Source organism: Urocitellus parryii, chromosome 4 (assembly GCF_045843805.1).
Source record: "Urocitellus parryii isolate mUroPar1 chromosome 4, mUroPar1.hap1, whole genome shotgun sequence".
Lineage (NCBI taxonomy): Eukaryota > Metazoa > Chordata > Mammalia > Rodentia > Sciuridae > Urocitellus > Urocitellus parryii.
Window position 1 is genome coordinate 19,345,118 of NC_135534.1, and position 27,305 is coordinate 19,372,422.

General features: G+C 38.0%; 2 protein-coding genes across 2 annotated transcripts; both read right to left on the minus strand.

Moving 5' to 3' along the window:
• Positions 1-5,787: 5,787 nt before the first annotated feature.
• Positions 5,788-10,741, minus strand: LOC144254231 (olfactory receptor 4X2-like). The gene is made up of 2 exons (XM_077797244.1): positions 9,836-10,741; positions 5,788-5,856 (listed from the first exon to the last, which is right to left on the minus strand). The coding sequence occupies exons 1-2, from the start codon at positions 10,739-10,741 to the stop codon at positions 5,788-5,790; spliced, it is 975 nt and encodes a 324-aa protein (XP_077653370.1).
• Positions 10,742-18,873: 8,132 nt separating this feature from the next.
• Positions 18,874-19,809, minus strand: LOC113175080 (olfactory receptor 4B1-like). The gene has a single exon (XM_026379243.2). The coding sequence runs from the start codon at positions 19,807-19,809 to the stop codon at positions 18,874-18,876; it is 936 nt and encodes a 311-aa protein (XP_026235028.2).
• Between the last annotated feature and the right edge of the window lie 7,496 nt (positions 19,810-27,305).

A 27,305-nucleotide genomic window follows, 5' to 3' on the forward strand; every position in this document is an offset into this window, starting at 1 on the left:
ACACCTGTGTGTGTTTTAAATTTAGTGTGATGGAATGTTTTAGAGATGCTATAAAATAACTTTATAGAATGAATGTTCTCCACGCAAGTTCTACTCACAAATGTCAACTCAGCCTTGACTAAAATGAAAGTTGAACAAAGTGCCCTATATGTCAACTAACGATTAAGGAGAAATCCATGATGAGACATTTTAAGGTTTATGGAAATGTTTGACATGATTGTCCCTTACAAAGAAAAAAAACACTGGGGAAAAGTTTAGCAAGCTATTACATAAAAGCCTTACATGTTTATGCAAAACTTCTATGTATTCTGCAATAAGTTTCATGAAGTTGAGCTTTGGTGAAAATCTGTCAAAGTATTGTCTATATGCAAAGTTTTGGCTTAATAACTCTAAAGAAGATCAATTTTTAGTATATGATTATGGGTGTTTATTTTTAAAGGAAACTACTGTTTTAAAAATACTTGTGGTATAAAGCTGTGCTTGTTTACCTAAAACTGTAAATTGGGTTTAGAGGTTGATTTTATTTCCAATTCTGGTAAAGATTAACCCATTGACTACGAACTTTTCTATGATTTGATAGGTGATGTCCCCCAAAAAGCTCATGTCTGAGACTATCCAAGAAATTGTTTAGAGGTGGAACAGTAGATTGCAAGAGTTGTAACCTAATCAATGGAATAATCCACTTACATGGATTAACTGGGCAGTAACTGTAATCAGGTAGAGTGTGGCTGGAGAAGGTAGGTCATAGGGAACATCCCTTTGGGGTATGTATTTTGTCTATGGTGAGAAGAACTCTCTCTGCTTCCTGGTGCCATGTCCTAAGCTGCTTTTCCTCCACTACATCTTTGGGCCAAGGCACTTGAGTCTGCCATCTGTAGATAGAGAACTCTCAAAGTGTGAGCCCTAAACTTTATATCCACTAATAGTAGTTGTCGGGTCTTGCCGCAATCCGGCTGCATGAGCCGCCGCAATCCGGCTAGACAAGCCGCCAGCAACCTGGCTAGACACAGAAACAAGAACCGCTCAAGTGGGAAACAAAGCTTTATTTTAAAAAGCCACTAAGGGATCCCTGTGCGTCTTACTAGCAAGCCGGTTGACCCACGTGTGTCACCGGAACCGGGCGCTTGGACCTCCCCTCGGAAGTTCCCTCCTACTATCCTTCCCCAACCAATGGGAACTCTCCCATTACAAGAGTGACATGAGTAACCCGAGTCCCGTAACAAGGAGTCCAATTTTCATATGAAATGTAAAGCTTAACATAATCATATCCTCAATGGCTCGCTGGCAGTCATCTAAACCAAAAGAGCCATGTATCAATACTTTTGCTGTGGCTCCTAGCAGGGTCTTTTAGTCAAAGGGACAAAAACACTGACTGAAACAACCTTGTTTTTCCAGTTCAACTTAGAGCCTACCAACCCTTTGCACTTTAGAATTAAGAATATATTCATATACATCCTACCTGGGAAAAGTTATTTTGCACGAATAATAGATGAATGTCTATCAGTTTATGGTTTTCTTTAAACAAAGTTGAATATAAAAAGTGGTTGTTGCAACTTTATTTACCACAAACAAATAAGGAAATAAATGTATACCAACAAGAGAATTTTTTGGTGAGGTAGTGTGCTTTTTCAGTGATTTATTATTTACTAAACCAAAAGAACTGGCTATTGGAACCCACAACAGAGATGACTCTCAAAAACATTACACTGAGTGAATAAAGCCATAGAACAGGTAGTGAGCTGATTTGACTGAAGCCACTGTTTATCCAGTTGAATCTTGTTACAACCAAATGCACTCCTAGCTATATACCGCATGCATATCACCATATCACTGGCCATACCTCAGAGGCAGATAACCACTGTCTAGAAAAAGGCTTTTAAAATTATTTGGATGCAGATAGCAATGGTTAATAATAGTTGTCTTGCATTTTTGCCTCTCAGAGATATTTGCTCTAACAATACCTCCCTTGCTCATGAAATAAAGCTCCTACAATGGACTTTCATACATAAGAACCAGGCCAAAGGGAGGAAGGCATTCAATGAAGTAGAAAAGCTGCCCTGAAATTGCCCCAAGATCACACTGGTGAGGAGAACCAGCCAAAACATAGATTTTTGTTTCCAAGTGCCACAGTTCTTCCCCTACCACTACATGCCAACCCCAGAGGTGAAGTACACAAAGCCAGGATCACAGTACTGAAAGGTGACCAGGTGGAATTCCATTCCAGGTGATCGATCCCTAAATTCTAAACACTTTGTACTTCTGACTACTGGAGAAGGGTTGGAAAGAATACCAATCTAAACATACCATACTGGGCTGGGGATGTGGCTCAAGCGGTAGCGTATTTGCCTGCCATGCGTGCGGCCCAGGTTCAATCCTCAGCACCACATACAAACAAAGATGTTTTGTCTGCAGAAAACTAAAAAATAAATATTAAAAATTCTCTCTCTCTCTCTCTCTCTCTCTCTCTCTCTCTCTCATCTCTCTTAAAAAAAATAAAATAAACATACTATACTATATTGATCACTATGACAGGGCTTGTAATGATAGCATGGAGATAAAGTGACTCACTTAACATACAGGGAGGACACAAACAGGTGAACTTTTGCTCTGCTACATCACAGTTGACTAAAGTCAGATAGTATTTTTTAGTTACCCCATTCATGGTATTTCCTGTTTCGTGTTTTCATTTTCAAGTTCACTTTCTTGTCCCACTGTCTTCTCATGAAATTTTTTGCATTTATATTTCTTTTCTTTTTGTCTTTTTATTTCATTTGCAGTTTTAATTATTTCCATATATTTATTATGCATTAGAGTTGTACATCATGGTGGGATTTTTGTTACATATTCATATATGCACACAATGCCACAACATAATCTGGTCAACTCTCTCTCCCTGCCTCCCTCCCTGGGTCCCTTTCCTCTTGTCTACTGATCTCCCTTTTATTGATTTTCTTGAGATCCCCCTCCCACCTCTATGTTTCTTTTTCCTCTTTAGATTCCACATGTGAGAAAATATATGACCCTGAAACTTCTGAGTTTGACTTATTTTGCTGAACATAATATTCTCAAGTCACATCCATATTTCTGAAAATGACATAATTTCATTTATCTTTGTGGCTGAATAAAACTCCATTGAATATATATATATATATATACCACAATTACTTTATCCAGTCATTATCCATGGACCCCTAGACTGGTTCCATGGTTTGACTATTGTGAATTATGCTACTAAAAAAAATGAGTATACATGTGTTGCAATAATATGATGACCTTAATTCTTTAGTAGAAATGCTGAGGAGTGGTATAGCTGGATTATAGAGTCCCATTCCCAGTCTTTTAAGGAATCTCCGTGCATATTTCCAGAGTGATCTTACTAATTTACAATTCCACCAACAGTGTAAAAGTGTTCCTTTTTCTCCACATCCTCTCTAGCATTTATAGTTATTTATTTTTCTTGATGGCTGCCATTCTGACAGGTATGGAATAGAATCTCAGGGTAGTTTTAATTAGTATTTCCTTAATTACTAAGATGTTGAACATTTTTTTTCATATATTTGTTGGCCATTTGTATTTCTTCTTTTGAGAATTGTCTGTTTTTTTACTTTTGCCCATTCATTAATTGGGGTATTTGTTGTTGGTCATGGTGATGGTGATGGTGGTGGTGGTGGTATTTTAGTGTTTTTTTAAGTTATTTATATATTATACATATTAATCTTCTATCAGAAAAGTAGCTAGCAAAGATTTTCTCCCATTCTGTAAGTTCTTTCTTCTCATTCTTGTTTCCTTTGCTGTGCAGAAGATTCTTAATTTGTTGCCATCCCATTTATTAACTCTTGGCATTATTTCCTGAACTTTAGGAGTCCTGTGCCTATATGCTAGGGATTTTACCCTACTCTTTCTTCTAGGAGTTACGTATTTGTGGTCTAATTCCTAGGTCTTTAATCTATGTTAGTTCAGGGTAAGAAATAAGGGCTCAGTGTCATTCTTCTACATATATATAACCAGTTTTCCCGGCACCATTTGTTAAAAAAGCTGCCTTTCTCCACAATACATGTTGTTGGCACCTTTGTTGAGGATCAGATGACTGTAACTAATTCATCTGTGTATTTTCTATTCTGTACCATTAGTCTATGTATCTTTTTTATGCCATTACCATGCAATTTATAACAATAAGCCGTGTAGTATAACTTGAACTCTGACTGAGATGTCTTCAAACTTGCTATGGGGACTTAAAACTGCTTTGACTATTCTGTGTTTTTAATTCTTCCAAGTGAATTTTGAAATCGTTTTTTTTTTTTTTTAGTTCTGTGAAGAATATCATTGGAGTTTTTCTTTATTTTTTTATTTGTTGTTTTTAGATACACATGACATTAGAGTGTATTTTGACATATTATACATATATGTATCACAACCTATTCCAGTTAGGATCTCATTCTTGTGGTTGTATGTAATGTGCAGTCATTGGTTTTCTAATGGGTATTGCATCAAAACTGCATATTGTTTTTGGTAGTATGGCCATCTTAATAATATTAATTCTGCTTATCCATGAACACAGGAGGTCTTTCCAATTCAATGGGAGGTTTTTTCATCTTCAGTGTTCTTCATTGTTCTATAGTTTTCTTTGTAGAGGTCATTCATCTCCCTGATAGATTTATTCCTGTGTGTGTGTGTGTGTGTGTGTGTGTGTGTGTAGAGAAAGAGAGAGGGGGAGAGAGAGAGTGAGAGAGAGAGAGAGAGAGAGAAGCTATTGTTAATAGTATTGTTTTCCTGATAATTTTCTCAGCAGATTCAATATTAATATATTGAAAAGCTATTGATTTTTGTTTGTTGATTTTGTAAGAAGGTTGTATATCATAGCCAAATTGGTTTTATCACATGAATGCAAGGATAGTTTAACATACACAAAACAATAAGTAATGCATCACATAAGTAGAATTAAAGACAAAATCACTTAGTCATCACAATAGTTACAGAGAAAGCCTTTGACCAAATTCAGAACCCATTCGTGATAAAATATACTGAAGAAACCAGGGGTAGAAGGAACCTACCTACACATCATAAAAACTATATATAAAAGTCTCAAAGCCAACATCATAATAAATGGGGAAAAACTGAAAGCACTTTCTTTAAAATCTGGAAAAAGACAAGAATGTCCACTCTCACCACTCCTATTCAATATAGTACTAGAAATTCTGGTTGGAATAATTAAGCAGGAAAAAGAAATAAAAAGAATAAAAATAGGAAAGATAAAAGTCAAATTATATTTCATTGCAGATGATATAACCCAATATAAAAAGATCCAAAAAGCTCGACCAAAAGACTGAACTAATAAACAAAATTTTCTTCATATTTCTAAGTGTATACATGACAAGATTCAGCTCAAGAGTGATGATTTAAAATACAGTTAGGTATTTGTCCTAAGCAAATGTACAGGAGGTCTGTAATCAGAGGAATATGCCAGGTTCCAAAATCTGCTGGGCATGTAGCTCAGAGGTAGAGTATTGTCAAGCATGAGTGAGGTTCCAGTCACAGAGTGGGTTCCATTGAGTGGCCTTAACTGACTGAATCACAAACAAAACAAAACAAGAGGACTGTATTAGTTACCTTTCCTTTGCTGTTACAAAATAACTAACATGAACAGGTTCTAGGGAGCTTATTTTGGCTCATGGTTTCATAGGTTTGGATTCATGGTCACTTAGTCACGTTGCTTTGGACCTGAGGCAGGAGTGCATGATGGAGGAAGCCTGTTCACCTCATGGCAACGGATAAATGTGAAAATTGCCATTAGGAAGTTTCAGGGAAAAAAGGAGAACTGTGGGATGGGAATATGATATATTTCTGACTGTTGTCTTTCTTAGAGCGGATTTTAATTAGTGTATGGTTTTCAAGAATGATAGTAACAAATATAAGAACTTAATGTTAGTGATGAGTTAATTCTTCTTAGTAACCAAGACTCCCTGGTATCTTGGTGTAATGGTCCAAGAATAGAGGTCTGATAGTCTTGCTGAACCTCATGGAACTTGGTGGATCCTTGATATGCCATAATAAATGGGTTTGGGTAACTGGAAACTCAAACCAAATATGAATAAAAAAGAGATATTGTGACAATTTTTTGTAAGCTAAAATCATATTCTTGCTTTCTTCCCTTCATTCCTCCCTCCATTCATAGTTATTTTATACATTTATGGGGTACAGTGTGGTATTTTAATCCATGTATACAATGTGTGATTTTGGGTAGTATGGCCATTTAATAATATTAATTCTGCCTATCCATGTGCCTATCCATTTAGCCTATCTACCGTGCCATAGAACAGAGTTATTTATGCTATCCACCTGCACTCCTAAACAGAGACAATTGCAACAAATGTTCTGTAGGTTCAAATCACATTTTCTTCCTCCTTTCTCCCCTTCTTTCCTTCCTTCTACCTGTGCTCAACGTCCCTTATGATAACAGCTTGTATTTCATATAAAAGTAAACCATACATAGGAATTATTAGGGCATATTGGGGCATAAGATTACAAATCTGATTATCTCTTACAATGTAGACAAGAGTATCATTATATTTTTCAATTTTTATGACTCTTGGCACCTAGTACCATCGCCATGTGATTATGGTCACCAGAAAAGTCCCTGGAGCCTTTTCAGTTCTTTTGACATGTTGGCACATAAGGTGGAATTGGGACCTCTCACAATGTCCAACATTGATAAACAAAAACAACATAAAAATGGCATAGATTGTACCTATCAATCAGGAAAGATGAAGTCAAATTTATTCAGAAAAAGGAATTTTTTAGCTTTATTCAGAAGTAAAAATTACAGAATGTTGGACAATAATTACTGCCCTAATTAGAGCATTTAGGGGAGGGCTATGCTGTCCATGTGTTTTCATTCTAGAACCATGCCCCTTATGTTAACTGGCCATGGCACATTTATTTCTTTTAATGCTTGTTAATATTTCTTGTTGAAGGGATATGAGAGTCTGGGTCTATGCTGTTGCTTCACCTATTGGGATCTCCATGTCACGTACCCTCTCACATCATTGTGAACAATTTAGAGAGTATCACAGAATTGACCAATTTTGGAATTCCACGGAGTGGCACTGCGTTTGCACTGCATCCACCAACCTTTTCTGAGGATCAGGTGAAATGCATGCATCTTCCCTGGAAGAGTGATGCAGCATCCTGGGTGTGCTAGAGGCCTTGAAGATCTTTCCCTTTCTCCTATAGGCACTAGTTCAGAATGTAGGTGAGTGGTGGTTGTAAGGCCCCAGGAAATCTTCATTTTCCTTGGAGTCTCCGCTAATCATACCCATGGATGGCCATTATTAATCCCTGAAGAAATGCTGCTTGTTCTACCTGAAATGACTTCACCTTCCTTTTCCATATGCAAAATTCTATACATTTTTCAGTCTGTATTAGTCAACTTTCCACTGCTATGATCAAAGTGCCTGATAATGACTTAGAGGAGGAAATTTTATTTTGAGCTCATGGTTTCAGGGGTCTCAGTCTATGGTCAACTAACTCATTCCATTGTCCTGGGCCCAAGATGAGGCAGATCATCATGGCAGAAGGGCCTGGCAGAGAAAAATTGTTCCCCATGTGGCAAACAGGAAGAGGAGAGAGAGACACATAGAAAAGAAGGAATCAGGGACAAATATTATTCAGCCCACAGTGACTTATTTCTTCCAGCTACAACAGATGTGCTTACAGTTGCCACCCATTAGTCCATTGAAATTATTAATCCATAAAATGTATTAATCCACTAATGAGGTTATAGCTCTCATAATCTAGTCATTTCACCTCTGAACATTGCTATATCATCTGTTACATCAATAGATTACTTAAGTAAATGAGAACATTTTCCTAGTGTCAATATAGAAAAAAATTTCCAATATACACTGTTATGTCTATAAAGCAAATTTCATATCTCTTTATATAGCATGTTATTATTCACATAAAAGGTAGAGATATAGAAACCACCTATTATACATGCATTTGCTCAAAGAAACTGTGAAAAAATATAGGAAACTAAGAAAAGTAGGACAAGGAAAGGAGGAATGGGAAAAAGAATGAAAAGAAACTTTTCACTTGTGTACCTGCTCATTTTGTTTATTCTTCAAACCTTATGAGTATATTACCTGGGCACTAATTAAATTAAAGAATTAAGTAATTTTAAGGTAAAATATGAATTTAATTAGTGGCATAGGATATTGTAAATGCAAAACTAATGGAATAAATAAATAAAATATAGAATTATACCTTACAAAACTGTAAGCTTATAAACATTGAAAATAAGACTCAAAACCAAAGATGAGAACACTTATCCCCACCAAAAAAAATCAAAGAATGCAAATTATACAATAAGTTTTCCCCTAATTTGCAAAACATTTTACACTGTATTGTAAAATAATTTGACTTACAGAAATGTTGAAAAGTAGAAAGAATTCCTACTTCCCTTATTCCAAATTCCCCAAATATTAGTATTTCTCCATATTTTCATTATCCTTCATTCTAAACAAATAAAAATATACAGACAAAGGCATAGATAGAATATTTCTCATACAATGGAAATAGGGAGAAGTAGGTTAGAGAATACAAATTTGTAGCTCTAAAAGATAGGTCTCCAAAGCTAATGTAGAGCCTGGGAACTACATCCAACAATGTTATATTTTCTAATGAGAAATTGCTTAGAGTGAAAACTTTAGGTAAACTTATCACCAAAAAATGCTAACTATAGAAAGTGATGGATATTTTAATTCACTTCACAGTATACAAATCATTTCATTATGTATATACATCAAACAGCATGTAGAAATCCTTAAATATATGCAATAAAAATAACAATATTTTTCTAAACTTTCTGAAAGCTACCAACAACATGCCCTTTTATCTCTAGTTAATAAATGAATCATCCAACAGTCAAGGACATTTTCTGACATAGCAAAACATAAGTTTCAAAATCAGCAAATTAATATTTATACAATTATAATGGCTCATTTACAGAGTTTTGCCCCGATATCATCCTTTAATACAGAATCCCACATTGCATTCAGTTGTCATCAATGTTTAAACTGCAATAATTAAGCCTTTTCCTTCACATGTTAGAAGAGTGAAGAGCAGTAATGTTACAGAATTCCCCTTAATTCAGGTTTCCCTTATTCTCTTTTTTCTTGATCATACTCAGTTTTGTGGTTTTGGTAGAAATACTATCGTCATGATGCTTATCCCAACAGTGAATCACATCAGGAGACATATGGCACTGACTTATGCCACTCCTAGTGATGTTAACCTTGGGAAATGGTGAAAAGGGGGCAGTGAAGTTTTATTTTTATCCACTTGAAATTAATAACTGTCTTGGTGGGAGATTCTTTTTTATTAATTAAAATGTTATTTATGGATGAACAAATATTTAATGACAGAGTTGAATGTTGTAAAAAGCACTTTCAAAAGATAGCTGATTCAATTTAATGCTGTGCATCAAGTGTCTTTACGATCAATTACACAGTAAATTCACTACAATAAATGAGTCTAAAATAAAAGCAGCAATAGAGGTACATATTCCTACTCAAGAATATTTACCACAATATCATAGAAGTAGTAAAAAAAAATGAAAGACAACTTAAAATGGCTAGGTAGGTTATGGAATGTCCATAAGGAATTACAAACAATTAAAATGAAATTTTTGAAGATGGAGAAAAGATAGAATACCACTAATATATCCTGTGACCTTTCCTCCTACATAGTATGCCCATGCAGTTTGGATCCCAGTATCATTATAAATCCAAGGACCAGTACCAAGGCTCAGCCTCTATGTCCCACCTAGTTTCATTGCCCTGGTCCACAGCCTCTTCATGGCCTTCTTCACCTCAGCATTCCTCAGGGAGTAGATGACAGGGTTGAGGAGTGGGGTCACCACTGTGTAGAACACGGCTACCATCTTGTCTGCAGGCAGAGTGGTCGAAGGCCTCAGATAGATGAAGACACCGGGTACAAAGAACAACATGAGCACGGTGATGTGGGACCCACAGGTGGAGAGGGCTTTGCGCCGCCCCTCAGAGCTCCGAGTCCTCAGATGAAGCAATATGACCGTATAGGATGTCAAAAGGACTGAAAGACTGATTACATTCAAGGTTCCGCCATTAGCAACAATCATCAAACCAATGAGGAAAGTGTCTGAGCAGGGAAGTTCAAGTAGGGGAAGAACATCACAGAAATAGTGGTCAATCACATTGGGACCACAGAAGGGCAGTTGGAAGATGAGAAGGACCTGGGCAAAGGAATGCACAAAGCCCCCCACCCATGCCATTCCCACCAGGACCATACACATCTGCCAGTTCATGATGGTGGTGTAGTTGAGGGGCTTGCAGATGGCCACATAACGGTCATAGGCCATCACTGTGAGCAGGATGATCTCAACTCCCCCAAAGAAGTGCAGGAAGAAAAGCTGTGTAATGCAGCCCCACCAAGGTATGGTTTTCCTCTCAGCCAGCAGATCTGAGATGAGTCTGGGGACTATAGTGGAGGAGTAGCAGATCTCCACGAAGGACAGGTAGCTGAGGAAGAAGTACATGGGGGATCCCAGACTTCTGCTGGTCAGGACAGTGAGCACAATGAGGGAATTCCCCAGGATAATCGCCACGTACAAGAGCAGAAAAATCACAAAGCAAACTCTCTGCACCTCCTGATTGGGAGACAGTCCTAAGAAAATAAACTCAGTCACATTGTATGTATTAGCCATGAGGTCACCATTGAGAGGCAGAAATTTGTGTGGTGTTACCTGAAATGATATAAAACCACAGACTTCTTCATGAAGTGGGTGAGTTACACAGAGACACTTGCCTGTGTCAGAGGCTTATGACCATGGTATTAAAAAGTGTGGAGGAGTTAGTAAAGTGTAGAAGGGAAGAGCATCCCAGGAATGGAGACAGCAACTGTAAATGCATCATACGTGGCTGGAATAAAGGAAAGAATAGCAACAAATAAAAGTGTAGAGAGAGACTAGTACAGGTTAATAAAGAACTATTAAGATCATCATCATCATCACATCATTATCACCAAGGCTATCCTGCTCCATGCTGGACTTTGTCCAAGCTGTAGCTGAGGTCAACATGGTCTCATTCAGGAAGACCCCAGAGCTCCTGAGCCTGGGAGCCTGAGGACTTGCACTCACACCACAAAGATTCCTTTCTTTCTGGCTGGGGTTGTGGCTCAGTGGTAGAGCGCTTATCTAGCATGCAAGAGGCAATGGGTTCAATCCCCAGCACCACCTAAAAATAAATAAATAAATAAATAAACAAAAAACTAAAGGTATTGTGTCCATCTACAACTAAAAAAAAATATTTTAAAATAACATTATGGGTTTTATTCTACAAAATATAGGGATTCATCAAGTATATTTGTCACTTGGAAAGTAAAATCATTTTGTATTCAGAAGTTGTACTAGTGGAAACAGCAAAGGAGTGGTTAACCTATTAAAAGTCAGTAAGTCATTGGACAACGTGGGGCAGACAGGGTGTTCCTGTGTCTATGTAATAGAGCTTTGCATATTTTTAATTATCCTTTAACTGAAACTTTCTTACATCATTCTTCTCTTTCTTGTTTCCTAAAATTGGTTTCCAAAACAGTGTTCTCAACCTGTCCACATGCCCTCAGAGGCTTCAGAAGAGATGTCCTTTGGTGCACCCCCAAGACAACCAATTTCTCTGAATCCTTATTTCTGTCTCACAGCCTATTTCTTATCCTCTAAACTTCGTCTCTGTGTGACCTTATTGCTTTCTTAGGATCCATTCAGTACATACCCAATTTTCCTCTTTACCAGCATTTTCCATTTCTTCTGATCATTATGCATCCAGTGCCAACAAAGCTCCCCCATCTCTAGACTGTCCTGCTCCATGCTGGACTTTGTCCAAGCTAGCTGAAGTCAATGTGGTCTCATTCAGGGAGACCCCAGATCTCCTGAGCCTGGGACTTGTACTCACGCCACAAGGCTACCTTTCTTTCTGCAGTGATTGAAGACAAGCTAAGGTTGTTAAAGACCACCAGGAGGCAGAGGGGACTTACAGAGAGGACTTACAACTACAGAAACAAAGAGAAGGCAAGGTCCATCCCCAAGTTCATAGATCACTGGGGAATTCTGCCAAGTCATTCATGAAAAAAAAAAAAACACTGCGAACATTCTGGACTCCTGGGTTCAAGCTAAGGTGTTTTTCAAATACTACCTATGTGATATCTAGCAAGTTCCTTAGCCTCTCTGGACTCATGATCCAAACTGTAACATGCAAATTTTCCTAGTTCAGAGGGAGACACCACGAATGCCAATCCCAGTGCGATTCCAAGTTATAAAGTTGCCATTCTGTGTGCTGCTGTGAATTCCTCTCAGATAAAAATCCGTGCTATGAGACCAGAGGGTCTCACAGCCAGTGGCCCCCTTCCCCTCAGGACATTTAGCAATCACAGGACTTCACAATGGATTATATTGTTTTATATGCCCACCTGCCCCGCTGCCATCTGAACCTCCTGAAGAGAGACTGCATCTTCTCACCACTCCATCTCCACTGCTGGCTCCCGTGACCATCACCTAATAGCACTCAGTGAGTGTCACTGGGGTGAGTGACAGTGGGTGGGTGTCTTCCCAGGCCTTCTTAACGTGGTATTTGCTATATCATGTTTTCAGTAAGTATTGTAAGAACAAAGGTCCCGAAGGACCAAGACTACAGCTTCTCCATTCCTGAATCCTGGAGCCAGACACAAAGCTGCCACCAGCACCGGACCCAGAGAAGAAAATGTTGAAAATCATCGTGAGCCTCAGGGCCTATTCTCTTTGCTTTAAAAGTGAAATCAATCTTCACACACTAAATAATCTCATGTTCACAAAACAAAACTGGCACCAGTGACTTTTCTGTTCTCATCTGAGAACAGAGGTGCAAATTTCTGTTCTGAACACAGAGATGCATGTTCCTCCCTGAGAGCAACCTTGGGCTCACGCAAGCTGCCAGTTAGCCAACGGAGAAGCATTCGACCAATCTAGGAACCAGAACCCCTGCTTGCCAGGAGCTCCAAGACAGGGATCTGCTACCCCTACAGCCTTAGACTTGAGAATGTGGGAGACTGAAGCATTTGGATCTCAAATTCAAAAAAATTCAAAGTAGACTCGCCTCCCCTGTGTTCCACGGAGAACTAAGAACCCTGGCAGCTCGGCCTTAGGTCCATACTGCATAAGGGACACCTCGGGGGAAGGCATGATCAGGTGAGAAGAGGGACCCAGGGGATCTGTAGCCTTTCCCCTTCCTAATTAGGCAGAATATCTCAGGGGATGCAGGACCTCACAGGCCTTTTAGAAGGAAAAAAAAGGAATAGATGAGAAATGTAAACAAATTAACTTCACCCAGTGCTCAGAGGGCACTCACCTGCATGGCACTGTTCACAAGGCAATGATCCCTCTCCTGCTCATCAGGAGCTTGATCCTGGGGCTTGATATAAAATGACAGTACTCAATAGTGTGGGTCCAAGGCTTAGGGAAACTGAAATAGCACATCTCAAGCCTGTGTGTGGAAGAGGAATAGATGGGTGGTTCCCAGGAGGGGTGATTTACCTCAGAGGACACTGGGTAATGTGTGGAGCCATTGGCTATTGTCCAAGCTGGCTGGTGAGGGAGGGGCTGCTCACATGAAGCAGGGAGAGCCCAGGAAGGCTGTGACACATCCTACAAGGCACAGCACTGTCCACATAGCAGAGAATTACCCAGCCCAGTGTCTATAGGACTGCCCAGGAGATGCCCTGCTATAGCTGAAGCAGATTTGCTCTGAATTCATAAGCATTGAAATTAAGTGTGGAGAACATGGGGATTCCTTACAGTGCTGTGACCACGCTTTTGTGTGTTTTAAATTTAGTGTGACAGAATGTTTTAGAGATGGATTATATTGTTTTATATATAAAACAAGATAATATTTTGTAAAATGAATATATGTTTGTAAAAAGAATGGGCTCTAGGCAAGCACTACTAACACATATTTTCAATTCAGGCTTGACTATATTCAGAGTTGAATGGAGATGACATACGTTTCAACTACTAACTGAAGAGAAACTATAATGAGACATTTTAAGATTTAAGTTCAACACAATATGTTTTGCACATATAAAGACTGAGTTAAACATTATTCTTTTTTAAGAGAGAGTGAGAGAGGAGAGAGAGAGAGAGAGAGAGAGAGAGAGAGAGAGAGAGAGAGAGAATTTTTAATATTTTTTTTTTAGTTCTCGGCGGACACAACATCTTTGTTTGTATGTGGTGCTGAGGATCGAACCCGGGCCGCACGCATGCCAGGCGAGCGCGCTACCGCTGAGCCACATCTCCAGCCCAAACATTATTCTTTATAGAGAAAGAAACACAAGGAAGATAATTGGCACACAATTACATAAAAGTCTAAAATTATTGAAGAAAAAAATAATTACATAAAATGCTAAAATATTTAAGTAAAATTTTTAAGTGTGTATAATAAATCCTCATGAAGTTGAGTTTCTGTGAAAATCTTTCAACCAAAATATTTTCTATGCTGAAAGTTTGCTTTAATAACTCTACAGAAGTCAATTTTCAAATTTGTGTCTGTGAATGTTTATTGGAGGAAACTACATTTTTAAAAGTATTTTGTGGTATAAAAGTGGACTTGTTCATATAAAACTTTAATTTACATTTGTCATAAGAAATTGACTTCATTTCCTAACTTGGTCAAGAGTAACCATTGATTTTGACAACACTAATCCTTTTCTTTTAGAATTAAGAATATATCCAGGCTGGAAGTGTAGTTCAGTGATCAAGCACTTGCCTAGCATGTACTATCTCTAGCATCATGATCAATAAATATATTCTTAAAAAAGAATTAGGAATTAATCCATATACATTCCTCCTTGTGAAAAGTTATTTAGAAAAAATAAGTAACTTTATATTTTTAAAGAAGAATAATTTTTTTAAAAGTCTCCAGGATTGAGTCAAATGTATGAAAGATGATATATCATGAGCTCTGTAATATTTTGAACAATCAATTAAAAAAAAAAGAAAAAAAAGTCTCCAGGAGGTTTTACTTCATCAACAAACAAACACTGAAATCAATCCAATATCCAACAGTGAATTTTATTTATTGTGGTATCTTCATGCAATGAAATTCTACTTAATACAAAGAGCATCCATTGTAAGGCAGAAAGATAGGGAAGGATGCAGGAACTTTGGTTTGTGTAGAAGGGAGTGAGGGAAAGGGGTGGGGTTGTGGTGATGGGAAGGACAGTAGAATGAGACAGACATTAGTACCCTGTATACATGTATGATTACACTACTGGAGTGACTCTGCACCATGTACAGCCAGAAAAAAAAAAGGAGAACTTGTGCTCCATTTGTGTATAATATGTCAAAATGCATTCTACTGTCATATATAACTAATTAGAACAATTTTTTAAAAAAGAACAAATTATTGGAATCCAAAACACAGACAATTTCCAATGACATTGTGTTGAATGAAGAAAAAAAAAGCCAGATACCAAAGCTTCCATTCATAAGTACATGGGAAGAGGCCAAATTAATTCATGATGATAGAACTTAAAGCTGGGGTTGGGGAAGGGGATACCTACAAGAGCCAAAAGAAGTTTCTGGGATGATAAAATATCTACATCTCAGTTGGGATGCTCATTAGTTATCCAAAGATTAAAAAAAAACCACTGAATTGTACAATTAAGGTCTTTACGTTTCACTGGATATAATTTTAAGTTGATTATAAAGTAAAAACTATCTGAGATAGGGAACTACAACAGAAGGAAATATCTGAATCAGAATAGTTGGATCTGGTCCCAGGCATGTGCCTGATTTGTCTTGGAGCAGATCACAGGTGTTACCCAAGACTTGATGTTTTCTTTCCTGTATGACATTAGAACCCCTAAAGATTTATTGGAGCATGTGCCCACATAGAACGAAATAAAAATTATATTACCCAGGCTTCGTTATAACTTTGAAGGGATATACACTTATTTTGTCACTTCTTTTATAAGGATGGCAGGAACTTGGCTTTGAGAAACGAGCTCCATGAGGTGAAAACTGGAAGGGAAGCTATTAAGGATGGAGAAACATGGTGAAGAGAATGTTTCTACCCTGAATTGTTTATTTTTTTTTACTTCTCTCTTGTTTCAGATCCTGATCCTTGCAAGTAAAACGTATGTTTTATTTCTTGTTTCATTGACTTCACAGGATTTCTTCGAGACTCCAGTGAGGTAGTAGATGTGAAATGGCTTTGGAATAATAATAACAAGGTATTACGCAAATATAAGGCATATCAATTACAATATTAACAAATCCAAATATGGCTTCCAGGCGTACCCACACAGTTTGGAAAGTTGGTATTGTTTTACTGCAAGATAATGTGTGAAAACCCCTCACTCCATGGGACCACACATCTGACTTAAACCCTTCCAAATGATGAAGACAAATGTTGACACAATCTTGACATTACTCATTCAGCAGCAATTGAGTGTCTGTCATCTGTCAGTCATTGTGCCAACTGCAAAGTCACATGGAAAAGGGCACAGACACAGGAAGGGGTGAAGAAGTGAGGCTGAAACTCAATCTGACCCAGGTAAGTTTGGTTAACACTTGAGACATCATGCCCAGGTGGGATGTTCCTCTTCTATACTTGGAACTATACTATTCTTTGCTTGAGAAAATAAAACCAAGAGTGAAGAGAAATAGCACGGCAGTTGACTGATAATAAAACTCATCAAAAGAGACATAACACCATATATTTAATCCTTTTACATTCACTGTTTCCAAGAAATTCAAAGATACACAAAAAGTTTCAAACTACACAAAATCTGCCCCCCAAATACATTGCTCATTATAGACCTGAACAAGACATAAGAACTACAAGTTTTATAAAGGGTTGATGGAAACATGTTTTGATAGATCAAAAGTCCAGGACATTACTCATGTGGTAATTCACCTACATTAGCAAATTGCAATGTGAAGAATGAAACTGTAGTGAATTGGCCCCAGACCTTAGGTACAGGAATACATATGCAAATAGGATCCATTCTCTGTCCTCAAGGACTCCAAGGGTAGTTTGTCCCTCATTCCCAACTCCCAGGCATTCACACCCCAGCTCTGCCTTCTATCCATCAGAGGGAGATGAAAACTGGGTCTGCTCTTAGGAAAACTGTGCATTAGGACAACCATTCTGCTCTTTGCCCTGAATTTCCAAGACAAGGTTACAGAATCATGGAAAATTTCAGTTGCCTATCTCACGTTATCCAGTCATTCAGTGGTAGATTTGGATTTTATTCAGTCAATCTGGTGACACAGTCAAATCTTTAACTACCTTGCTATGCCCAGGTGTACCAATCTCCAAGAAACCATCTCACCAAACCTCCTATGGACAGCACTCCCTCCTTCAAGGCAGACCCTGAGCTTGTTCTAATAGCAATGTACCCAGTCAGGGCAGAAACTCTGCCTCATCTAAGCCCATCACGTAATCCCAACATCATTTCCCAATGCTCTCTTTCCCAGCCTCCTTTGCATGTAGGGGTAACCTCATGACCTCTTTCTGCTAAAAAAAAAAAAAAAAAAAAAAAAAAAAAAAAAATTTTTTTTTTGCTGAAACATTTCTCAGAATTATTTCTCAAAATAAGGAATGGGCCTTTCCCACTCTTCATATGAAGAAGATATGAAGCTTGAAGCAGCTGCCATTCTGCATCTTGCATCCTAGGATGACAATATAGAGAGCTGAGGAGGCACCAATCCATGTGCTGCAGTTACAGAATTAGGAAAACACCATCAAACCATTGATCTGCAAAGTTTTCCTTTAGAAAGCAAGACATGATACTGTGGCTTAAACCAAGACTGGGTAAACTTTTTCTATAACGTTAGAAAATAAATATTTAGGGCTTTGCAGACTCTGCAATCTCTATCACAGCTTCTGCTAAATTTTTCCCATGAAGCATAGAAAAAGGTACAGCTTACCTATAAAATATGGGCATGGCTCTCATCCAATAACTATACTATGGACATTAAAATGTGAATTTCACATAACATTTATGTGTCAGAAAAATCTTCTTATTCTTCTGATTATTTTTATCAATCATTAAAAATATAGAAGCATTTCTTAGGTCACAGTTCACATAAGAACAGGCAGTGAGATTGGTTTGATTGCAGCTGTTCTTCACCAGGTCGAACCAAACACAGTCCTAGCTAAATCACTGGCCTTCCCTCAGAGCCCAGATAACCACTGTCTAGAAGAGAAGAGTCTTTTAAAATTGTTTAGATTCAGATAATAATGGTTAGTAGCACTTTTCTTGACTTTCACTCACCCAGAGACATTTTCATTATAACAATGCTACTCTTACTCATGAAATAAATTTCCAACCGTAGAATTTCAGGCATGAGAACCAGACTAATAGGAAGAAGTCACCAAATATAGTACAGAAGGCTGCCTGGAACCCCCCCCCCCAAGATCACACTGGTAAGAAAAACCAGCTAAAACATGGACTTTGGTCTCCAAGTACCATGAACCTTCCCCCTTCCACTACATGTTAACCACAGAGGTGAAATGAATACAGCCAAGGTGACACTGCTGAGAGGTGACTTGGTGAAATTCCATTTCACATGATCCATCTGTCAATTTTAAAGGCTTCGCACTGCTGACTATTAGAGAAGACACAGAAAGCATCCCAATGTGAACACAGTACCATATACTGATAGCTATGACAGGGTCTAAAATGGTACCATGGAGTTAAATTAACTCATTAGAATTACAACAAAATGAAGAACAGGTAAACTTTTGCTCTACTCCTTCACGGTTGACTGAAATCAGATTGCACTTTTAGTCACCCTGTTTCATGTTTTCATTTTTTTCCTATCCTTGAGTTCACTTTTTTGCCCCACAACTTCTTAATGGCATTTTTCACCTCTGCGTTTCTGAGTGTGTAGATGATGGGGTTCAGCATGGGGGTGATGACGGTGTAGAACACGGCCACCAGTTTGTCCTCAGTGTAGGTGGAGGCGGGCCTCAAGTAGAGGAAGATGGCAGGTCCAAAAAACAAGATGACCACCGTGATGTGAGAGGCGCAGGTGGACAGGGCTTTGCGCCTCCCCTCTGCAGAGTGGTTCCTCAGGTTGAACAGGATGACGATGTAGGAGGACACCAAGAAGAGGAAGGAGAATACAGAGAACAATCCACTGTTGACGAACATAATAATGCCAACCACAAATGTGTCTGTACAGGCGATCTTAAATAAAGGATGAAGGTCACAGAAATAATGGTCAATGACATTGGGACCACAGAAAGGCAGTGGGATGGTGATAAAAATCTGAATAATGGAGTGAAAAAAGCCCCCCAGCCAGGAACCAACCACCAGACGGTGACACACAGGACGGCTCATGATTGCTGTGTAGTAAAGGGGTTTGCAGATGGCCACGTAGCGGTCATAGGCCATCACAGCAAGCAGGAGGATCTCAGTGACCCCAAAGAAGTGGAAGAAGAAGATCTGGGCCAGACAGCCCTTCAGAGAGATGGTTTTGACCTTGGCAAGTAAGTCAGTGATGAATTTAGGGACCACAGTAGAGGAGTAACAGATCTCCACCAGGGACAGGTAGCTAAGGAAGAAGTACATGGGGGAGTGTAGACTCTTACTGATATTGACTGTTAGAACAATGAGGCCATTGCCCACCACAGTGGCCAGGTACACCGGGAGAAACAACACAAAGCACACTCTCTGTACCTTTGGATCCTGGAAAAGGCCGGTGATGATTAACTCAGTCACATTGTTTGCACTGGCCATGGGTTCAGTTCAGGTGTGCTGGATACCAGATCCTCAGGGAACCTGCAATAAAGCATACAGTGGTTGTATCCCTTTAGAGGGTGAAAACCAGTTTACAGTATGCTTATTATTCAATCATTCATTTAGCCAGCATGTAATCATTTAACATTAAATTTTAGCCATCTAACACTAACTCATTTTAATTAATTTACTTTTATTATTAGAAAATGAAGGCTCAGAAAATCATTATTTTTCCATGACCACACAGAAAATGGTGGATTCTGGGACTTAGAACCACTCTTTCTGATTTTTATTTGAATGTTCTAATTCACCACAAGATAATTCAGAATTTTATGAGCCACTCAGGTGAATAGCCTGTATTTTTACTATGTGCATTGCATTTTTATAGCTCTCTCCTAATGGGAAATCCCCTTTGCACATACCATTACTCCTGTGTTCCTTATTTATTTTATCTGTGCCTCAGGAACTTACTTCTCACTGACAGCCCTCCCTTTCCCAAAATCCTCTCTGCAGTCTCCTTTCCTCCATCATACCAGTCTTCAATTCATGCAGATCTATGTTCTTCACCAATCTCACAGCTTCAGAGAGCATGTCTCTATGACAAATGCTCACACACTCTGAGGAGAACTGAATTCACTAGTCTTCCTCCATTATTCCACCATTTCACACCTACTACCACACAAACTACTGAAAGATCCTACACTCTAATAGCATGTCCTCTGAGAACCTGCTATGGCTAGCAGTTGCAGGTGTGGTTCTAGGTTGATTAGTCACTAGCAAAGCATACAATAACAGGAGTGAGGATGTCTCTCTCTGTTTCTTCTCTGGTGCAAATACTGTGAAGTTCTTACATAACTAAACACCTACCAGATTACACGGAAGAAATGCATACCACAATACATACCTCAGGATAAAAATATCATGTAACCCAAAACAGTATACTCCACATGAAGGTTCCCCAGTTGAAGTTTTAATTATATATGATCTATATTAATAGGAAAAACATGAAAAATTTGATTCCCTACTATAAAACTTATCCCTATATTTCCCCTCTTTTTTCTTTTTTTCAGACAAACCATTCTTTTATTCAATAAGATAAAATACTTTATGCTATTTTATACTTTATCATAGAATATATAGAATTACTATTGTTTATTTCATAGATTTTTTTATTACTTTTTTTAAATTTATGTATGACATCAGAATGCATTACAATCCTTATTACACATTTAGAGCACAATTTTTCATATCTATGGTTGTATACAAAGTATGTTCACACCAATTTGTGTCTTCATACATGTACTTTGGACAATGATGACCATCACATTCCACTATCATTGCTAACCCCATGCCCCCTCCCTTCCCCTCCCACCCCTCTGCCCTATCTAGAGTTTGTCTGTTCTTACCATGCTCCCCTTCCCTACTCCACTATTTACTACAAAGACACAGCCACATCAGTTTTTGTAGCAGCACAATTCACAATAGTTAAATTGTAGAACCAACCTAGATGCCCTTCACTAGATGAATGGATTAAAAATGTAGTGTTTATACACAATGGAATATTACTCAGCAATAAAAGAGAATAAAATCATGACATTTGCGGGTAAATGAATGGAGTTGGAGGAGATAATTCTAAGTGAAGTTAGCCAATTCCAAAAAACTAAATGCTGAATGTTTTCTCTGATATATTTTTCCCTTTTATCTGTTTTTTGTACTGAAAGCTTTCAGAAACATACTATAATTTTTTACCAATTTGCTTTTTAATTGACAAATAAAAATGTTTTGGCCTAAGTGTGCACCATAAAAAGATTCAATCAAGATAATTAACATATCTATCACTTTACCCAATCTATCATTTTTATGTGTGTGACAAGGATGCTAAAAACCCATTCTTTAACAATGTTGGAATATACTCAATATGTCAAAGATATAACTGCATTTCCATATTCATTGCATCATAATTCAAAATAGCCAAGGTGTTGAAGTAACCCAAATGTCCTTCCATAGATGAATGTATAAAGCATGGTATGTATACACAATAGAATTCCATGCATCCTTTTAAAAAGAAGAAAGATATACTAAAACTGAGATCCCACCCAAACAGCAAGGAACAGAGCACAGAAAGCAAAGGTCAGGATATAACAATGGAAACAAATCAGTGTGTGTCCCAGCCTCCTGAGATTTAGTATTCAGTAAAATCCTTGAACCTCAAGGAGCTGATAAATGAGTATTTTACAGCTAGAGAAGTAGTCAAGTCAAGACCTTGGCATCTCAGAGATGCAGAGAATCCTTGACCCTTGACTTTTTCATCCTTACTTCACTCTGTAGTGTACTTGGGTGCAAGGAAAAGCCCTTTTATTACTCAAGTACATAATTTTTTGTCTAGCTAGTATAAATGGGTTTCTGTGTCTGGAAAGCAAAATTCCTACATTGGAAACATAGGACTGAAACAAAACTCAGTTAAATCAGACACAGAAAGACACAGGTTCTCCTCATATGTTGAAGCTTAAAAAAAAAAAAAAACCCTCTACCTGAATGTATAATAGTGATTACTTGAAGATTGTGCACTAATCAAATTCAGGAGGACGACTGGATTTGATTAGTGCACAATGTATGCATATATTTAAATATCACAATAAACTCTATTAAAATGGACAGTTAATACATGTTAATCAAAAATAAAATACTTATAAACAATTTTAAAGCACTATCAACCAGAAAGTTTAAATTAAATTACTAGTTAGAAAGCACAACTTAAAAATATTACATCTAGGAGCTAGGGTTATGGCTCAGCAGTAGAGCACTAGTCTTGCAAGTGCAAGGCCCTGGATTCAATCCTCAGCACCACATAAAAATAAATAAATAAAATAAAATTATTTTAAAAAATATTACATATATAATAGGTAGGAAATTTTTTTGAAATACAAAACTCTTAAAATGTAAAATGCACATAAAGACAAAAACCATAAAACTCTACTGAAGGATATAACACAACAAATGAATTAATGGGAAATCACATTTATATCCATCACACAAAAGATTTAATCATATTTTCTAATAATAAAACTCAGTGATTTATGTTTTAATTTTTCTTAATTTTAATTCTCCTTAATCTAAAAATATATGAATTATTTCATTGTCAAGAAAAATCAAGTGTGATTTTTTAATGTAATATCACAATTATTCTAAAGTTCATCTATAAGAAAAATACTCTAAAACCACTAAAACATACTAAAAAAAATTAGTGAAGTCACTTTTCTCTTCAGATATTGACTTTTAAGCTGGCTATAAGTTAAAGAAGTTTGATACTAAAAATAGAAGGGTATGTATTTTTTTTTAATTCACAATTATATAAGAGAATTAATCATGAAAAAGTGGAAATAAGGTATACAGTTCAAAAGAGGATACTAGAACAATTGTTAAACTTTTGGGGGGAAAATTAAATTTGATTACCAGACTTTCTCACCCATCAAAATTAATTCTGAATTAAAGAATTAGAAATAAAAATACAAATATTTAAAGAATACAAAGCAGAATTGGTGATTATGTTATGGAAGTCTGATATAAACGTTAGTAGATAGCATTTGAATATACACAAAAATAAAAACTTTTGAATAAAAAACAAAAAAGCATAAACAAAATCATTACTCAAATGATAAAATCAGAAAAAATGCAAAAATATGTATGATAAACCTCAAGAGCCTTCTATTTTTGAAATCTTTCATATCTCTAAGAAATGTTCATGCATTCCAAAGGAAAATGAGCAAAGATAATAATAGAGATAATAAATGAGAAACTCACAAAAGACTAAAAGATTAATATACGTATGAAAGAATAACCATGAATAATCAAATAAATGCCCACAAAACATAACAAATATCACTTTTGAGTAAAAGGTGGTCTGTGGAAAGTTAGTGAGGATAAGATAGCACAGGTTAGGGTTGGTGTTTGCCTCATATTCTATGGCAGAAGTAAATATCAGTAAAATCATTCTGAACAGCAAACTGATAGCGTATATCAAAGATAAATGCTCCTTCTACCTCCAATAACACATCCCAGCACTGGTTAAATATACAAGTGTTGGAGGCATAGATGTATTGGGACACCTCAGACCGACTTTGGGTGCATCTTTTTTCCAAATCCACATTCAGAAGTGTTGCCAGGGTAGCCTGAAATCAGCTGAGGTGGGAACATATGCACACTGAAAATCAGCAAACACCACAAAGAAGATCTATTTCTTAAGAAAAGCCCATGGTTAAACTGTTATAGTCAATGTTTTCATCGCTATGACCAACATACCTGACAAGAACAACTTAGAGCAGAAGAAGTTTATTTTGGCTCACAGTTTCAGAGGTTTGGTCCATGGTTGGTCAACTCCACAGCTCTGGCCCAGGACTGAGGCAAAACATCAGGATAGAAGAATGTAGCTCAGGACATGGTAATCAAGAAGAAGAGTGAAGGATCCACTCAAGAGGAACAAAATATAAATCCCCAAGTCATTCCCCCCACCTCATGATCTACTTCCTCCAGCCACACCTGCCTACAGTTATGACTCAGTTAATCCCTAATCATTTAGAATCTCATCTAATTGCTTACCTTTGAACATTCTTGCATCATCTCAAACATGAGCTTTTGGGAGACACTTCATATCTAAACCATAACATTCAACCCTGGCCCTAAAAAACCCATGCCCATCTCACACTACAAAATACATAGTACGTTAACAGTTCCATTATTACCCCAAATTCCAAGTCCAAAGTCTCCTCAAAGACTCAAGACAAACTCATGGATATTTTCCCCTGTAGAGAATAAAAGCAAGTCACAAATATCCAACACATAATGGCACAGAGGAAATATTTGCATTCTACAAGGGAAAAATAAGGGCATAGAAAGAAAGGATGGGACCAAAGCAAGACCAAAATTCAGCTGAGTCCTGTAGCCCCATGACCAGCATCTAGGGCACATAGCATTGTATTGTTCTCTCCAAAGCATTGTGTAGCTCCTCCCCTATAATCTTGCTGGTTGGAGCCCACGTGGTCTCTTGCTTGGCTCATTCCTGTTTGAATCCTGCAGCTTTGTTCCACACTACTGGTATCTCTTAATCTCAGGGTTCTCCACATGGTAGCCTTGGATTCATTCTCACATCCTCACAATCACACTCTCAGGGCCTGCCTGCAGAGATTTCAACTCTGCTGCACTTTTCCTGGCCTCCCAGGCCTTCCTTAGAAATATCAGTGGAAGCCTTCAGGACCCCCTAACTCCAGCATCCTGCACTGCTGCAGAACCAGGACCACATGGTTGGTGTCAAGGTCTGCCACCATCTCAAATAGTAGCCAGTCCTCCTGGGACCCTCGTTGCAGCAGCCTCTAAGGGTCTGGGTGACTGAGCACATGAGACAACTTCCAGGCCACCCTGGGAAAGCAGGGTGACCCTGTAGTCTTTTCTCAAAGGGATTATTACTTTTATGCCCTTGAACCTGGGATGGGTGTCCTCTTGCCAATTCCTGAGATGTCCTCAAGCCACCTTTCCTACTGTTTGTGTGCAAACTACTTAGCACCTATTTAGTGGTTCTATTGTCTTCAATAACCACAACTACCTCAGCCCAAGTTTTACTTGCACTGTTCTGGCAAAACTGCAAGTTTTTAAAATATTTCTGCTTTGCTTTCTTCTCCTGATTATTACAGTAACCTCAGCTAAAAGCCACCAGCAATATCCTTAGCACTACCTGAATGCTGTGCTTCTTTGAAATTTCCTCCATCAAATTAGTTTGTTACCTTTAAATTCAGCCTCATAGAAAGTCTCAAGATATAGGACAATATAGACAACTTCTTTGTCAGAATGTAACATGAATGGCTCTAGTCCACTTTCCAATGGAGTCCTCCTTCTCCCAAATCTCATGAACCAGTCTTTAGTGTTCATAGTCCTATTGGCATTATGGTCTTTTGAGCTTCCACCTGAATCACTCATTAAACTCTGCCTACAACATTCTAAAACTTTTCTGACTTGTATCTTTAACTTTTCAAAATTCATCCCTCAAACCAAAAACAAAGTTTCTGATCCATGTGACCAGGATTAAAGCCACTGACACATTTACCAGTAGATCACTTTTTAAAAGGTCATGGAAGAACATTTTTTTCCACTCCTGATGTCTCCTTGCATGTGAAGGGACTTAAAAAAACAACATTCCCAGTCCCACCCTGCCAAAGGGGAGGTAGAGTCAGTTTGGAAAGAGACATTAGGCACAGGTGGGCCCTTCCACTCTCCTCCTTCTCTTACATGAAATGCAGCAGGAACACACTTTCTACTCAGCCTCAAGGGAAATCTCTCTCTGTTTGGGGTACAGTCTGGATCCGCTGTTGGGTGGGTCCAGTGCTGCCATGACTGGGTGTGCATGTTTACCTGATTCTAAGACGAGTTTTAGGAAGGTCCCTTGTAACAGATGTAATCCACCATCTCAATAATTATCGTTATAAGTAACAAAGGCAATATTTCTCCCAAATGTCATATTTCCAAATTAGCTCAACATCCATACAGGGTTAAGAGATGCATTAAATTTCTCAAATGCATCAAAATGAAGTCTCGCTTAATTGGTTTAAAGCAAAGAAAAAAATAAGCAATATGAATATATATTAAAGGTGTAATAGGATTTTCTGTCTCCCCATAAAGGAGTCATACCTGTTTCATTTTTTTAGACAGAATGTCTGCTACAGGGGAAATAAGAGGAGTGGCACGGGGTAGAAGAAAAGGAAATCAGACATTCATGGAAGCAGAAAGAAATTTTTTAACCAAGAGCTAATGGTTTGTGAAGAGATCAGTTCAACAGATAAATTACATTGAAACCCATGGCCAACACAAGCAGCATTGTTCATCACTATTGTGTGCCCTGACCACTAAGGGCAGTGAGGGGATACCAGGCACCCCAAATCACTAAGAATAACTCATCTACTTGGAAAATCAAGTCAGCAAATGAGTGTAATTCGTGAGATCCTTAGAAATCACCTTTCAACACATCTCACGCACAAGCCCAGGGAAAGGGCAGAGAGAAGTCAGGGTTACAACTGATGGGACTAAGTGGTGAGGTCACAGAGATCGACAGGCAAGTGTGACTTGGAAGATACTTGGATGACTCTGTTGTGCTCCAGCTGCCCAGCCTTGTAGCTTCTATATCAGTCATAATTTGTGCCTTCCATTCATTTCCACCACCCAACTGGCCATTTCATCCAATCAATTTAACCACTGCACCACCATCCCTGGGTGCCCTTTGTCCCCATTCCTGCTGCCATCCCCTTCTCACAGTCAGCTATGCCTAAATTACCAAAGCCTTAGTCTCCAGATGGGCCTTCTCCATCCATCCCACACACTCCACCTGGAAAATTGTCACCAACACTGTTCTTTCTCCTAATCACTCTGCAACTTAAAAATCACCAGGGAAACCCTGAATTACTCACTTTTAATGACTTTCACATTCTGAGCCATCTCAAAAATTCACCCTTTTA

Coding starts and splice junctions, on each gene's coding strand:
- LOC113175080 (XM_026379243.2), bottom strand. CDS start 19,809: ATGGCCAGTGCAAACAATGTGACTGAGTTAATCATCACCGGCCTTTTC.
- LOC144254231 (XM_077797244.1), bottom strand. CDS start 10,741: ATGGCTAATACATACAATGTGACTGAGTTTATTTTCTTAGGACTGTCT. Junction 5,857..9,835: donor TGAAGAGGCTGTGGACCAGG/GCAATGAAACTA, acceptor ATCCGCTCTAAG/AAAGACAACAGTCAGAAATA.